The sequence below is a fragment of the Phycodurus eques genome, chromosome 1 (assembly GCF_024500275.1).
Source record: "Phycodurus eques isolate BA_2022a chromosome 1, UOR_Pequ_1.1, whole genome shotgun sequence".
Taxonomy (NCBI): Eukaryota; Metazoa; Chordata; class Actinopteri; order Syngnathiformes; family Syngnathidae; genus Phycodurus; species Phycodurus eques.
This window is the reverse complement of record NC_084525.1, coordinates 4,328,551-4,340,699: the sequence shown is the minus strand read 5'-3', so window position 1 is coordinate 4,340,699 and position 12,149 is coordinate 4,328,551. Positions and strand designations below refer to the sequence as shown.

The following is a 12,149-nucleotide window of genomic DNA, read 5'->3' as shown; positions in this document are numbered from 1 at the left end:
TTTCCTTGAAGACTCTTAATTGTCCTTAGACGTGAATGTGAGTGCGAATGCTTGTTTGTCTTAATGTGCCCTGTGATTGTCTGAAAACCAGTCTACTGTGTACCCCGCCGATCTCCCAGATATCAACCGGGATTGGCTCCAGCTCACCCGTGACCGTAGTGAGGACAAGCGGCGAGCGAGAAGTGGAAGGATAGATGACAGTGATGCTGTCAAATGAAGAAAACGTTACCGCTTCAATACTGATCAGCTCGAATGCACTGTCAATGTCTTTTTCCAGTTGCACTTCATCAGATAGGGACGGTATCTGGCACGTGTAACAAAAGATTTTGCATAGCTCACAGATTTATCATTCTTTCTGATCCAGTCCAGACGTTTTTCTGCTGAATATGGGTTTAGAAATATCAGCAATAACACTGCGGCATGACATTGGGAGTGTTGGTGAAGGGGGTGGCATTGCAGTATTAAAATAAAATCAAAAAATCTATTATAGCTAGGACCAACTATTATTTGCAATGAGAAGTTATTGAACCAACACGTTTTCTATTTTGACCCTGAATACAAATTAGTGTCACTCTCTTGCACTGCTGTATTAAATGTGTTTCTACTTGAATTAGCCATACATCCAGTCTTTAGTGAACTTAAGAAAACCTTCGTGTACTGAGAGATTCCGACCTGACTTTCGGCAGTCATATCAAATCGATGATTAAAACTGCCTTCAACCATCTGAAGAACATATCCAGAGTGAAGGCTTGCATGTGCAAAACAGACCAGGAGAAGCTCATTCATGCTTTTATCTCAAGCAGACGTGACTATTGTAATGGTCTTCTGACTGGAATCCCCAAATAGAGCATAAAACAGCTGCAGCTCGGGTTCTGACCAGAACAAAGAGGTCGGAGCATATTACTCCAATTCTAAAGCCTTTACACTGGCTCCCAGTCAGCTTTAGAATAAATTTTAAAATTCTGCTACTGGTCTATAAATCACTAAACAGTTTAGGTCCTGAATACATGAAAGAAATGCTAATGGCATATAAACCCAGTAGGGCTCTGAGATCAATGGACTCGGGTCAAATAGTGGAGCACAGAGTCCAAAGCAAATATGGTGGAGGAGCAATTAGCTTTTATGGTGCACACAAATGGAATTAAGTTACCAACAGAAGTGACGTCATCCCCAATTGTGAATGTTTTTCAGCCCAGGTTAAAAACTCTTCTTTTCCCCATGCTTTTTAGAGCATTTCCACTTGTCAATGATATTTCTTGCACTGTACGCTGTTTTAATTGTACACTTATTTTTTCTCTTTGTTTTAAATGTTTATAAGCTGTTTTTAAATGCTTTTAATCATGTAAAGCACATTGTGTTACCTTGTGTATGAAATGCGCTATATAAATAAATTTGCTTCGCTTGAGATGCATTTTTAATTTAATGACAAGATAAAAGCTAAGACTATTCCCCCCCCCCAAAAAAAAAAACATGTCATTTACATCATAAAGCTATTGTTATTGTTTCGAGATATTGCATAATCATGACCCCGAATGTCAGCCATGTTGTCTCGAGCTAGCAGGGGAGATGTGTTTACTTCCGGCTTCCCGTGTTTCCTTGGAAACCGCCAAACATGGCCAACTGATTGCCTGTCAGCCAAACAAAAGGTCAAGTCGAGAGAAGCGACGTGAAGAGTTCGAGAGAGGTGGAGTGAGGTAACTGATAATTGGCTATATTGTGTTTTTGCGCGACTTCCGGCACATTAGCAACGTCGTAGCAGCGCAAAAGTGGCACGTTGACGCTTGCCTCGAATGTCACGCAGCTCTTAGCTGCGTCCCAACACATAACCAAGTTCACTGCTCGCGTAACTTCTGAAATCTAATAGGTTGCTCATTCAGAGGGGAACATGGAGGAGGCGGACAATGGATGTGAATGGGATGTGGCGTCTGACACCTGCGAACTGGCAACCGAGCAGCTTAGCTCTGATGAAGAAACTGATGGTGAGTGATACTTCTTTTATGAAAAAATGTCATGGACTGTATATAGGCGAATTCAATTTCAGGAAACCAAAATATGAAAAGCGTCTGTCGGTTTAATCCTGCAAACTGCAGTGAGTGAACTACTTTAATAATTAATAATTAATTAATAATTGTTTGCATTGGTTTCTGTTACATTCTCTACCCAATGCTGTTGCCAGTCAGTTCACAGTCCATTGTAGCTGCAATGATATGATATTCGCATTCATTATTAATGCGTTTGTTTCCAAAGGCAAGGAAGAGGATGACTTTAAGACGGACGACTTTAAGGATGGAGAAGTAAACGAGTTTCCTGATCTGGAATGGTTAGAAGAGTTGTACCAGTGGGTAATCCTTGATTTACTCAAATAATGATCCTTCGTGGACAATACATCTGAATTGTTTTTATTTATTAATCGTTTTTACACTCATCATAATCCCTTGAGGGGAAGTTCAACTCACACTTTACCGTATATTTGTGCTGCACAACATACGGAGAACCAGAACAAACTCATGCAGGTCTTTAAAAGAGATCTCAGATAGGGGTACGGAACGATAGTCAGGCAGCAGACCAACATCTCTCCAACAACTAGTTGGCATTTTGCATTTGTCCACTGCGGGACTCGAACCTTATGCTTCCAAAGCTGCGGTGTCTTCATGTGTGTCTTCTTGTGGTAGAACATCCTTGCAGCCCTGTATTTTGCTCCAAGACACGATTTCATGTTATTTTGGCGAATATTTTGCCAAAACAAACAGAATTTGTAGATCATATATCACGTTACATAATACTGGAACCGTTGCAATTTCCCTTCTGCCCCCTTCGAAGAGAGAACGATAGCGATGGTGACCTTGCGGGTGAGCCTGGCGATGAGAGGCAGAGGACTTTTTCAGCGACAGCGCGGATGTTCAAGCTGAGACGGAACCTGGACCAGCTGGACAACTTCCACAGACAGAAGGAAAGTGCCCTGCTGAAAGCCAGGTTTGGTGCACACAACTCAGCCTAATGCTACTTTTATGCTTTGTTCCCGCCCTGGCAGCACCATTTGCCTGCAACATACTGGATTTGTTTCCCTCTGTAATGAAGTCAGGCTAATTTTCAGCGCATCACAAATTCCATGAAAGACACGTCTATCATGGAATTTGTGATGGGATTGCTGAGTCCTGGAGGGTCAATGGCGCAGTACGGTTTGGCCCGTGGTCTACCACAAATGACAGTACGTTCCCTTCTGGCTCTTCATGTTTGATGGGGTCCCTCACGTTTCTGCATGTTCAAAGTCTGACGCATTTTTCACATTGTGTCAAGGATTTCTACACATGAAACGTGGACGCCAGGCAGCTTTGCTGCACGTTTGTGGCCAGGGCAGACTTGAATGAAGCTCCCCGGTCTGGCCCGGCTTTATACATCCTTCCAGACCATGTCAGACCGTAGTAGACGTGACTTTATTTAGGGAGTAACGCTCCTTGCGTATCGCACCGGGCCAATAAACCGTCACATGCGACACACTGTGATTGAATATGACGAAACGACGACCATACTTGTCATGAGGACTGTGACAAAAATGCGGCAAAGCGGGTCAAAACTTGCACCAATCACCGGAGGTGACAAAACAAAAAAAAGGACTGATATGGACCACAATGGACCGCTTCCAAGTTTTGTCACGGTATTGTATGTTTTGTCACATTAAGGTGGTTCACCCCATTTTATTACAGCCGACTTGGTTTCTCATCCGCACTGTAAGCGTCGTGGCACATTTTTCGACAGTTTAAAAATCTGTCTGAGCGTTCACGACAATCACGGCCTGTCATGTTTCCCCATCCCGTTCCCCCACATTGTGTCACATCCATTCCGTTTTGTCTACGGTGCCTGAAACGTGATTGTCGCTTGGAACATAATGTAAACGTAGCTTTTCATGAACAGACTCTGTGTTTATGAAACTTTGACAAAGACCCCAATCAGTTTATTTCCATAGCAACGGATTTTACAGTTTGCAATGAAGTAGTTTCCATGCCTGTCATTTGCTTTCCATTTTTTCCCTTGCGTCGGTATGCACTGCGAGTCATGACGCGCCCGACAATGCATGATGCAGTAGCCAGCAAATGTGTCTTGTCATTTTATTTTGCACGAAAACCTTTTAAAGTCATCGTGGAGCTGTGCTGTACTCTGATCAAACACGAGTTAAATGGAACTCAAGCACTCCCAGCTTTTAACCCATCTGGGGCTCTTGCCACATGCCATGTGTTATCATTTTCTTTTCATGACATTTTCATTTCATGACGATTTCTTCTCCCTGGCACAATTTTGTTGTTGCGGCACTGTTTATATATTCGTTTGTCTTGTACCGTCCTTTTATTGAAATGGCCACACTTGAATACGACGCTTCTGATTGCATTTGGTTTGGAATTGTTTTCTCTCTGTCAACACTTGCAAGCTGTCGGTCTCGTGTTTATTCCCATTTCCAGAGAAGATCTTAACCGCTTACATCACAGCATTGAGAGTCTACTGGAGCAGCGGGATGTCTTGGAGCGAGAAATAGAAAATCAAGAGGCAGCAAAGAACAGGTCCGTTCATCATGAATGATAAAATGGCTTTGCTTTAATGATCATACAGTAGATAACAAAGTCACACACATGTTACAGTGGTTTCCTCCAGTCTCTACTTTCCACTCTGTTTATGTCACTCTGCAGTGTGGCAGTTATTCGTTTGCGGGCTCAGCATAAGAATCTGTGTTACGAGCTGCAGAGGGAAGAAGAGATTGAGGCCCACACCAACAATGAGCTGAGGCAACAAGAGTGAGTCTCCATGGGGAAAACGTGTTTTGGCAGCGACTAACTAGCTGAACCACTGTTCTGCACAGTCGGTGGCACAGATGGAGCCATAAAAATAGAGGAACCTGGCAAGGTACCGTGCAGCATAGTCTGGCCACACCTTGGAAGTGGCCACTCATGTAAATGTGTGCATTTATAGTAGATCACCGAATACTTTGCAGTAGAGCTATGCGATATAACGACATATATTGTAATGCGATATCAAAAAACGTAGGAAATAACCCTCTTGTCCTTTTCAAGACTGTAACACAACAGTCACCTTTCTATTACGTCATCGTTGTACTTCAATCTCCAAGCATAACTCAGCAATTTACGCTCAATTAATTGGTCGCTTAATTGGTCGGTCGTGCCTGGAGAGTGGGGCACAGGGATGACGTGCTAAGGAGGCAAGTGTTACATTACATTGGTCACTTGTGAGCTGAGCTCAATAAACCGAGAGAGTAGGAATTTGTGTGACAAGAGGAACTTGAGCTGCCCTGCATATCGCACGCTACACTTGCCATTGTATGAACGATGAATGAAGGTTAATGTAACTGCAGCCATGCTACTTCTTTGCACTAGCATCTTTACATCACCTACACTCACTCATTCACGACACTGCTCGATGTGCGTGAATGTGAACATTGTGCATTACATCACATTGCAATGCACACGACAACAGTGGACGTTCCTTGCAAACTGGTTGTACTACAAGATATTTTAAATGCTATTTTTCCACTTGTGTTTTCAACAATACTATATCGGGATATACTGTATATCGTTAATAGGATATAAAATTACCTATATCAGGATACAAAATTGAGTCCATATCGAACAGCACTACTTTGCAGTGATTTGTCTAACACTATGACAAATCCGAGTTGTCAAACTAGGGATTGGCAAAGCAATCAATCAATTGACAGCCAAGACTACAGTTGTTTTTGCTGAAATGGTTGCTTATGAATCATGTCTTAGAGCAATTGTCATTAAATGGAGTGCCCTACTTGGTTGCAACAGCAGAGGCGCATTTTGAAGACCAACATGATTACAGCTACACCGGTCTTCCGCTCTGGCAAAATGCCCGCGGGAAGCTTTATTCTGCTCAATATAACACTGAGGGTGACGCAAAAGTTCAAAATATTATCCCACCTCATAAAAAAATGACTGATGATTCATTTTCACTATAACCAATCAAGAAAATGCCTCTCCAAAACTAATGTCGAACATGCACTCCCTTGCAAAAGTATTGGAGTTTTGACGGAAAACATTTATGTTTGACATAGAAAACAATTTCAGTCTTCAGTAAAGAAAGAAAGGCATTGGCCTCACTGTTTCAATACTTTTGGAGCGGAGTGTTTGCATCCGTCCCCCACAGTAACTGGTCTTCTTTCAGTGTGGCCAGTTATCATTCTGAATGACACTTGACACGTGTACTTCAACTCAGCCACTTGTGATTGATTTTTATTTTTTTTTTAAACACAGTCTTTTGTTTTCAGAATGATCACATTTCCTGCAGCAACTTCACTGTGGTAAATGCCGTATACAAACATCTTCACCAAAGACGGGCCTTTATCACAAATCAGTCACTTAAAACCTTCACACAATTGGTCACATACAGTCTAGAATTTGTGCCCAGAAACATAACGAATAGGACTTTTAGGAATAGGAAATTCATTTTACAGGAACTGTAAACATGATCGGGAGAATCCAACTAAACCTTTTGGAAAATCTCCCATCAAATCTTTTTATTAATACTACCTGATATACAGTATTTGAGTCATCATCAACCAATGTTCCTTCAGTAGAAGGAGCTGGTGTAGTTTATGATCATTTCTATGTCTATTGTCATTGTGCAACTTTCCTTTGCAAACAGTCAGACTTATTTTGCCACAATGTATTTGTCTGGCATTTAGATTAGAGCTGAGCGAGGTTGAGCTGGAGGTGGGCAAGTTCTGCATGCTGCGGCAGGAAGTGCAAGAGGAGGAGCGGGTCTTCCAGATCCTCAAAGCCCAGAATGCAGTGCAAAGGCTACAGCAGGAGAAGAAGAACAGCCATACCCTGCAGCTAAAGATTCAAAATCTCAAAAAGTTGGAATCTTTCTTTTTTTTGACTCAATGGATTTGAATGAAGGTTTTTTTATGTTTTTATTTTTTATTTTTATTTTTTTTTTTGCATGCAGACTACGGAAATCATGATCTTGCGATATGAACATTGTAACTCTTTGCCATGCAGTGGTACCTCGACTTACAAGTTTAAAGTTCCCCTTGCATCAAGATAAAAAAAAAAAATGTCTACTCTTGTATGCATAACGCAGTAGGTCAAATTAAGTCTGTGACATGGTTTAAATTTGACATCTATGCGGTTTAAACGAGCAAGTTTCAGCTATATAAAAACAGTCTATAGGTATACATATGTTATGTTTTACATCAATACTTTAGTTCAAATTTTTAATGTAACTGTGGTGGAAGAAAGAGCGAAGCTTGCTTTCATTGTCGCTAGCGCTGATTGTCATGGCAGTTTTAAATTCCTTATAGCCACACAAATTGGTAAGTCACTGGTAAGTCAAGGCACCACTGTAATTGTATAGAAGACTAACTATTGCATCGGTTCACAGTCAAATCCAACTGCAGTGTACTACAGCTTTCAAAAGAGAATCATTCTTAACATTGCAAAGTCTTATAACCATTAGTGTGTTGTATACATGTGATCCCTAGTTTTGATAGGGGAAATACAGACATGTTGGAGAAAATGGGAACTTTGAGCGAGAAGAAAACTGAAGATGGCCGGACAAACCGCAAAGTAGGGGCCAAGTACTTGAAGGAAACTATCAGAAGGTAATCGAAAATTATCCTGAGTACTCGTATCGAGGTGACGTACTCTTACTTTATATGGACAAAGGTTCTGTGACACACCCTATAATATAATGATTAATCAGCTAAAGGTTATTTGTAATTGTAATTTGTGATTTTACCCACGAATCGTAATTCTTCCTCTTACCAACATAAGCTCCACCCATGTTGTCCAAAAGTCATAGAAATGGTGAAATAACCCACAAGACCTGCTTGCTTACTAGTACCGGCTGTCATCAAGGACATGGATAGTGTTGTGTTGTATTTGTATTACCCTTGTGACTGTCCTCTTAATTTAGAATGCAACAGCAAGAGGTTGAGAGAGAGCAGAAGAAGAGAGAGTCAATGCAAAAGAGAATACAGGCTGTCAAGTTACTGAAATCTAACATTGAAGCAACCCAAGTAAGCAGCAGGAAGCCCTCCACACCCTACAGCATCATATTTGGGAAATGTGGATAAACAGAGTCTTATGTATACAGTATATCTAAGAGTTGGACAGAAACTCGGCATTTACCATCTTCGTATATACTGTGTGTAATGGAACATGTACAGTATTAGCTGCACGGTTCTCAAGATGTTGTTGACAGTTCTGACCTCTCCTTGTAATGCTGAAAAATAGCATACATCATCTGGAATTTTAATTCCTGCAACCATGGTAACAAACAGCTAATTTAAGTGTTATCTGTCGCTGCACTGGCAAGAACTTAAATCAAACTAAAGTCCACGAAACAGCATTTTTAAGGCGGCTTAGCTGCATTTTAAAGGATGATGCAATGTACGTTGTGTATAATGTGACCGTATACCACATCCACGGTTGTTCAAAAGTACATTTGTTGGAAGTCCAACACTATCAGTTACGGGAAGGCTGGTCGACCTTTGGTTTGTTTGAATTCAAAACAAAATTTCCCATAGGAAAAGATGGAAAATAAATTAAAATAATCAGTTCCAAATTTAAATTGTTGGTGTCATAAAAAAAAATGTAACTTCTGTCTTAATACATGATAAAGGAAATGTAACTATATAAAGCAAAATCAGAATAGAACGACTCACATATTGATGTCAAGTGAAATATTAGCATTTTAGGAAGTAGAAAGGGAGGGTTGTTTTATCTGTGGTTCTATGATTATCATCAAAATTCCCAATATTTGTAGTCTCTGGTACTGTTCTGTGGTTGCATCACAAAAACAATAGCACCAAAGAAAAAGTATCGCAAGATTTTGCTGAAATCACATACTATATGGTAATGTCTCGCATGACATGGTGACAGTTTTTGTGCAACCTTTAGGCTTATAGGCATTTTTTCCACCCAATCGTTTTAGTCGACTGCCAAATAGCACGACCATTTTCGAGGTTCCACTGTGTTCATATACATACACATTCGTCTGGTCACTACATGAGTTTTTATAACTGCACCAATCACAATTTCCCCAAATTTGGTACATCAAATTGTGGACTATTTGAAGTATTAACCCGATTATGTCTGTTTGCATTTATTTTTGTGTGTGGATAAGTTATCAATATTTACCTCAACATAGGTTAAGTTGTAACATTCGTAAAAGTCTGCATGCACGCGCCAGGTTGTTGTGGTGTTCCCTCATAAAGCTCATGTTGTTTCTTTAGGAAAACTTACGGGTCAGACACAGCCGAGCCAAAGCAAACACCCTGAAGAAAGAACGGCAACAGAAACGTCTGAAAGAATCCTTGCAGGCGCAAGGCATCAACAGCACCAGGCACATATACCAACAGAAACGAGACGAGGAGATGAAACAAAAGCAAGAGTATGTCCTCCCCTCTGCCAGCATGTTCGCATGGGAATTTAGAAGGAAATTTCATGAATTGTTACAGTGCTGTATTTGAACTGGACTGTTTTCCAGCCACGCTCGGCCCGTGTGTGCAAACCCTCGACAGGACACACTCCCAAAAAAAGCGAAGCAAGTGGTTAGGATTGTTTTCATGAGTTCATTAAGAAAAACAAATTCTTCAAGTAGGTCACTGATGGTGTAGTGGTACATTCGCCTAACTTCGGTGCAGGCAGCGTGTGTTCAGTTCCCACTCAGTCACGGTGTGAATGTGCGTGTGAATGTTTGTCTGTGTGTATATGTGCTGTATGACTGACCGGCGACCGGTTCAGGGTGTAGTCTGCCTTTCGCCCGCAGTTGGCTGGGATAGGCTCCAGCGACCCTCAACAGTTCTTCAAGTAAACCCCCCGAAATATTAAAATTTCACAATAAATACTCCAAATATGTTACCCCAAATCCTACTCAATTAGTGTGAGAACAGGCTCTTTCTCCTCTCCTCTCCTCTCTTCCCCTCTGCTCTCCCACATGCATGTCCTCCACTCCCACTCCGTGGAGCAGTGTGTAGGTGTTTTCGCTCGCTGTGTGCCGAGGTATACGTGACCCCATTCCTGTATAATCCTGTGCTGTTGATGTGCTCTTCTCAGGGAATTCAAGGAGAGACAGAAGGCGAGAAGACTAGAGATTGTGGAAAAGCTCGTAGAGGAGGAACAGCTGGTGAAGAGTAGAAAAGCACACCAGGCGCCGTTGCCAAAAACCAAAACTGGTCACAAGATCCTTTCCCCAGGCAGGATACGAGAGAAGCTCCTGCGTTACTTGGATTCCGTACACCCGTCGGGCACAGAGAGAGACACAACAGTGGGTGGATGTCGTCACGTGTGATGCTATTTGAGTGAAATTACTATAAGTTACTATATTTCTTAACTGATTTTCCATCAGTTAAGAAACTTCAGCGCTAGCGGCTCATCTTCAGAGTCAGAGTACCAGGAGGACATTATCCCAAAGGAAATGCAGCACCCGAGCCTTCCTGACAGCCTGGAAGAGCCCGAGTTCTGTGGGCTGTGGGACCAAAAGTTCAAGGTGAAATGAAAGCCCCTGCTGGCTAAAGCGAATCCCCACAAGATGTGAACATGAAAACACCATAAATAATTTCCTGAATAGCTGCATAGCATTTGTTTATATAAATGACACAAAACGATCCCATGAGCCACTCATTTAATTAGGTACAGCTATTATTATTATGATGATCATTATTATTATTATTCCAAGTTCTGTTGACGGTGTTGACACTGTCGAAGTACTACATTACATGCATAACTAGAACCGCTTGATTTGTTGCTATTTTTTCTTCTTTTCAGTTCACACACATACAGTATATGCATGTGTACACACACACACACACACACACACGAAACACAACAATTGCTTTTCTTTGCAATAATAGAAAGCAACAGAACATTGATCGACAGAACATCTTTAAATATTACAAAAATAGTCTGCTCTATCAGATTTTACAGTGCTCGTGAACAGAGGTGAGCTGCAGTATAAAATGGTTTGCTCAAAGGCAGCTCCGTGGCACTAACTGCAGTGTGTCTTCTCGCTCATTGCCACGGACGTGCGTTGGCTCTCGAGCTCATCCAGCAGCCCACACATGAAATGTAGGGCGACAAGCATCACTTCTCATTGTGCTGGTGCCTTTGATGCCTCGGAGCGAGCCACAGTGCAGCTCCGAGGCCTGAGCATGTGACAAGTGGAGTGTAAGTGATCTAACGGACCCGACTCGTGCCCTCATCAAAGCTCTGTCTCAGCATAGTTAATGACCGGCAATAGATGAGCACAGCGATGGGAGCGTGCTTGTCAATTGATACGTTACTGCCAGGCATGTAATCAAATGACACTTTTTAACAAGGTTACATAAATGAGGATGAAACAATGCTTTTTTCATATCTTTGTTGTCCATTTAACCACCTAATGTGTATGTAAAAAGACTGCAAACCCCTGTTCAAATGCCAGGTTTTTGTAATATAAAAAGACCAAGATAATTCATTTCAAAACATTTTCCACCATTAATGGGACCTATAACCTATACAACCCAAATGAAAAAATATATATATTTTCAAGAGGGGAAGTAGAAATAAACAACTGAGATATTGTGGCTGTGTTCAGAATGAAGCAATCACATTCAAACTCATGTTAAATGGGAGTCAGTACATACCTGCCGCTTTTTAGTGCAGTAAAATTCAGCTCCTCTAGTACGCTTTTCCTGACATTTCTTTTGCTTTCTAGCAGAAGCCTGAAGATTTGGTGCTAACACTTTTAACACATATTTTGAACTTTTCATAGTTCCCTCCACTTCCTGTTGGACCCAGTTTTGTATCCGCTTTGTCCATATTTGGCTAGGACCGCCCCCTTTCCGCTGATTGGTTGCCTCCGTGTAGAAAACCCACTTGGGAGAGCACACGTGTTTATTACGTTGACAGCGCTGACTTGGTCGCGGAAAGGGAAGGTGCAGATTTTTGCTAGTGACGTAGATAAGCTCGAGAAATTCGAAATACCTTATTTCAGGCCTCTCGGCAGAAAAACATCTGGAACTCGGCGATAGGTGGACGATTTGAATTCATATTTCACATGTTTTACTGAGGCACCAAAGAGACAAATTCCATCCATCCATTTCCCGCATATCCTCACTAGGGTCAGGGGCGTGC

At 41.6% G+C, this 12,149-nt stretch overlaps 1 protein-coding gene across 9 annotated transcripts in view; it reads left to right on the top strand.

Annotated features, from left to right (window-relative positions):
• Positions 1-1,576: 1,576 nt before the first annotated feature.
• The window catches only part of cfap74 (cilia and flagella associated protein 74), a 48,753-nt gene continuing 38,180 nt past the window's right edge, over positions 1,577-12,149 (top strand). For 6 of the 9 annotated variants that reach the window (XM_061673299.1, XM_061673315.1, XM_061673307.1 and 3 more), the window contains exons 1-12: positions 1,577-1,694; positions 1,865-1,979; positions 2,248-2,338; positions 2,821-2,973; positions 4,455-4,553; positions 4,680-4,784; positions 6,713-6,886; positions 7,514-7,633; positions 7,948-8,050; positions 9,269-9,426; positions 10,092-10,302; positions 10,384-10,524. In XM_061673299.1, coding sequence (XP_061529283.1) covers positions 1,886-1,979; positions 2,248-2,338; positions 2,821-2,973; positions 4,455-4,553; positions 4,680-4,784; positions 6,713-6,886; positions 7,514-7,633; positions 7,948-8,050; positions 9,269-9,426; positions 10,092-10,302; positions 10,384-10,524 — 1,449 coding nt within the window. In that variant the 5' untranslated portion in view covers positions 1,577-1,694; positions 1,865-1,885. Of the gene's footprint in view, positions 1,695-1,864; positions 1,980-2,247; positions 2,343-2,820; positions 2,974-4,454; positions 4,554-4,679; positions 4,785-4,848; positions 4,894-6,712; positions 6,930-7,513; positions 7,634-7,947; positions 8,051-9,268; positions 9,427-10,091; positions 10,303-10,383; positions 10,525-12,149 lie in introns of those variants that run through there. The other 3 variants (XM_061673331.1, XM_061673338.1, XM_061673347.1) reach the window with 3 other exon arrangements.